Source organism: Gymnoscopelus braueri (genome assembly GCF_963280865.1).
Source record: "Gymnoscopelus braueri genome assembly, chromosome: 7".
NCBI lineage: Eukaryota > Metazoa > Chordata > Actinopteri > Myctophiformes > Myctophidae > Gymnoscopelus > Gymnoscopelus braueri.
In genome coordinates this window covers 77,104-81,367 of record NC_137608.1, presented here as the reverse complement: position 1 = coordinate 81,367, position 4,264 = coordinate 77,104, and the positions used below count along the sequence as shown (strand labels likewise).

Here is a 4,264-nt window from a genome sequence, read left to right as displayed (position 1 = left end):
ATAATATGTTACTCTCTACCTCCCCCTACAGGCTGGTATTATAATATGTTACTCTCTACCTCCCCCTACAGGCTGGTATTATAATATGTTACTCTCTACCTCCCCCTACAGGCTGGTATTATAATATGTTACTCTCTACCTCCCCCTACAGGCTGGTATTATAATATGTTACTCTCTACCTCCTCCTACAGGCTGGTATTATAATATGTTACTCTCTACCTCCCCTACAGGCTGGTATTATAATATGTGACTCTCTACCTCCCCCTACAGGCTGGTATTATAATATGTTACTCTCTACCTCCCCCTACAGGCTGGTTAGGGCTGGGCGATATGACCAAAATCTCATATCCCGATATAGCTCATTTTATATCCCGATACGATATACATCACGATATAGCACATTTTTGGTAAATTCAATTAATGAATAGTTCACATAAAATTGCAATGTGGAAATGCAGTTTGAAATGATATACTCAACAAATAAAGGTAGTAGGTACTAAATATTTGTTTTATTTAGAACCTGTTTTCCAAATTCCAAGCATGTATATTCATGCAAAAATATTTGTTGGTCATGATAACATCTGCCATTAAATGTATTCAACATGTAGCAGTAGCCTACTTCGTAAACGGTAACACCACCCAGACGTCTCAGCATCATCATGTTAGTGCAAGTTGCTCCAAGTATTCTTTGTTCTCTAGTCTAGAGAAGGCATTCTAGGCAATAGAAAACACTTAAGAACTGTGGTGAATATTGTGAATATTTGCCTAACAGTAACAAATATTGGTATTGGCCTATAAGAAATAACATATTGAACACTTCTTAGTTTTAAAGAGCATCGTGCAGGCCAGGCCAGGGCCAAATACCAAATAAACTTCCAAGTTTAAAGTGCAGCAACAAAATCAGGCTCACAATATAATTATACAAAATATAACAAAAAACAAACAAACAAAAATAATACAGGCCTTGCCACCTTAGGCCTACTGGCCGAGCCCCTAAAATAAATAATATATCAAAAATCAAATGTAAACATGGAACCCTTCCAAGTTAAAGTGTAGCTGCAAATGGATCACAGAAATATTATACATATATAATATGAGGTACTGTAGGTATAATATATAAAGGTAAACAAAACTACTTCAAGTAGCATGGATGGATTATGAAAACATCCAAACATTTGGCAAATCTCATGCTTCTACAGGTTCAGTGCTAGGAATACAAGCTGGTCAACTCTAGCTGGTTTCAGAGCTGACCTCTGGCATGTCACAATGTTCCCACTTGCACTGAAAGCCCGCTCTGAAGGGGAACTTGTGGCAGGGATGCAAAGATATTTTCTCGCTAGCTTGGCCACATGGGGGAAATGTGCCTCATTCGCCTTCCACCATTCCAGTGGATCTGTGTCTGGACCAGCGTCCAGTAAGAGATAGAGGGTGAGCTCATTTTCAATGGATTCTCTGCTTGAATGAGGGGCCGCTTGGCTTGGCTTTGCTGCTGTTTGAAAGTAGCTGCTCAAACTCTTCTTTTTTTTCTTAGCAGGAACCTCCTCTGGCTCTGGCTCATCCTGATCTCTGGCAGTGGCAGCTGACGGAAGGGGGACTGCCTCTGGCTCTTTTTGTTCGGCCACCAGCTTCTGCAGCTCTGCAGCAGCTCTTGTCTTGATGTAGTCCACCCTCTCTTGTTTGATGTATGTGGTTTTGAACCGAGGGTCAACAAGAGAAGCCATGTCAAGCAGCTCCTGGGTTTCCTGGTCATCATACTTCTCATTTAGGTATTTTAGTATGCCCTCTTTGATGTTCGTGGTGAGCTGAGTGTCACCATCCTGATGCTTGAGTATCTGGTTGTTGAACAGATGGAGGACGGGTTTCAAGTAGGAAACACTTGGGTAGAGCTCCCCAGACAAGGCATCCGTAAACTCCTTGAGAGGACCCAGTGCCTTGTTCATGGACTCCAGAACGTCCATGTCCTGCCAAGTTGGGACCAGGTGACGCACTTTCTTGTCGGCACGGAGAACCTGTGAGATAGCTTTCTCCTGCTCGAGCACCCTTTCAACCATCGCTTGCATAGAGCCCCACCTTGTAGGGGTTTCTGTGATCAGCTGATGACTGGGCAAGGGTGGCTTTTGCTCTGCTTGAGCTTTGGCCAGCTCCCGTCTTCTCTTCCATGAATTGGAGAAGGCAGCCACAATCTTCTTGCAGACGCCGACTGCTCGTTCCACCTGGTGTAGTTTCACACCCCTCCCTGTGGAAATAAAGGAGAAGTAAATGTAACGTTCTATACTTTTTAAAATATTACACTGTGTACAGGACAGGTAAAATGTATTAATTAATTACATGTTATGAATTTAATTTATTTATTCATATATATATATATTTTTTTGTTTAGTATAGAGGTCCACACTGACATCATGACTTTACAAAATGATGGATTGGATGGAGGAGTATTCTGTATTTTTAGCTTTTAACTGGCTTTTAAATGCTCAGAAATATTGTAGGAGAATTTTGCCATTATGGCTGTTAATATAACTAAAATGGTTCCATAGTGATAGTCCATACATTAATCCTCTAATCCTCCACAGTGGTTCTCAAAGTGGATTTCAGGGACTATGTGGGTTCCTTTAGGCCGTCTAAATTGACCCATACAAGTCTGTAACTCTGACAGTATACAAATGGAACCAAATGAACCCTAACGTCAGAGTTAAGGGGAGACCTTCCTTGACACTGCTCTGTTCTAAGGTATTACTGTGTATTTATATGCATTTTTAAAAACAATATATGTATTAGCAATTTTCAATTAGGCTATACAAAACAACAATATGGCTCTTGTGTTAAAATGCCTATAAATGATCAAACAAAAACATACACATATACAATAAATGACATTATGAAAACAAAAAACAAAAATGTATAAGCATTTTTAGATCGATTTAGAGTTACTCACCAATGGCTAGATGAAGACGGTGGCCAAAACACTGCAGGCGTGTTGTATTCATCAGCTGAAGGGCAAGGATGTTGTTGCTGGCGTTGTCTGTGGTGATACATACGAGGCGATCCTCCTGCAGTCCCCACGACTCAAGGGCTTCAGTGAGACCTCTGGCTATCTCGACTCCAGTGTGGTCTTCTGGAAAATAACTTGTCTGTAAACACCGACTGCGGAGGTTCCAAGCTTGGTCGATGAAGTGTATCGTCAAGGCCATATATGGATGTGTCGTTCGGCTCGACCACATATCTGTTGTTGTAGCGTAGAACATTCCCTTGTGTATCTCCTCCTCCACTTTGGCCCGGCACTCATCATATAAACCAGGTAACACGACTTTAGTGATGTGTTTTCGGCTAGGCATTTCGTATCTAGGATCGAGTGTTTGCACCAACTCACAAAAGCCCCGTTTCTCGACCGTGTAGATTGGAGCCATATCTTTACAGATGTGCTTGACAACGGCAGTAGTTATGTCCTTCCATCTGCGGGAGGTATGGCTATATGGTGTGCCACGGGTAAACGACTGTTCCAAAGTCTGCGTCTGGAGTTGTTTCTTCTTCTTCTTAACGTCAACGTTACTCCCGCCGGCTTTTGCTGCTTTTTCTCGTTGACTCTCTCTGTATTCTTTGTCATGATTCTTTCTCAGGTGATAAAATAAGTTAGTCGTGTTGGAGTCCGGTGATGGGACCGGGCAGCGGCATACTTTACAAACTACTGTGGTCTGGTCCGTGTCGGTCTTTTTAAATCCAAACCACATCCATGCGACAGAAGTTCCCCCTTTTTTAGGTACAAGCTCCTCGGTTTGTGTTGGCTGGTCATCTTGTTGATCCTCTTGTTGTTGTTGCGAATTAGTACTGTTACCCTGGTCAGCTACGTCTTCCTCCATAGTTGTTTGTTTTGTTTATGCTTTAGCAGCGTGCGTCCCTGGGCATGCCGTATGTCGCGTCGGTGACGTAAATACTGCCGTAAAGCGTGTTTTGCGACATTTTGCGATATAAACGATAGAGCTTCATATTAAACGATAGACATTTTCTATCGTCCAGACGATACATATCGACATATCGCCCAGCCCTAAGGCTGGTATTATAATATGTGACTCTCTACCTCCCCCTACAGGCTGGTATTATAATATGTGACTCTCTACCTCCCCCTACAGGCTGGTATTATAATATGTGACTCTCTACCTCCCCCTACAGGCTGGTATTATAATATGTTACTCTCTACCTCCCCCTACAGGTTGGTATTATAATATGTGACTCTCTACCTCCCCCTACAGGCTGGTATTATAATATG

The 4,264-nt window shown here is 42.2% G+C and overlaps 1 protein-coding gene across 1 annotated transcript; it reads right to left on the bottom strand.

Annotated features, from left to right (window-relative positions):
- Window positions 1-1,193: 1,193 nt before the first annotated feature.
- On the bottom strand, window positions 1,194-3,857 carry LOC308088276 (E3 SUMO-protein ligase ZBED1-like; the record flags this gene model as incomplete). The annotated part of the gene is made up of 2 exons (XM_080432677.1): window positions 1,194-2,236; window positions 2,936-3,857. 2 exons carry the CDS (start codon window positions 3,855-3,857, stop codon window positions 1,194-1,196), a joined length of 1,965 nt encoding a protein of 654 aa, XP_080288803.1.
- Between the last annotated feature and the right edge of the window lie 407 nt (window positions 3,858-4,264).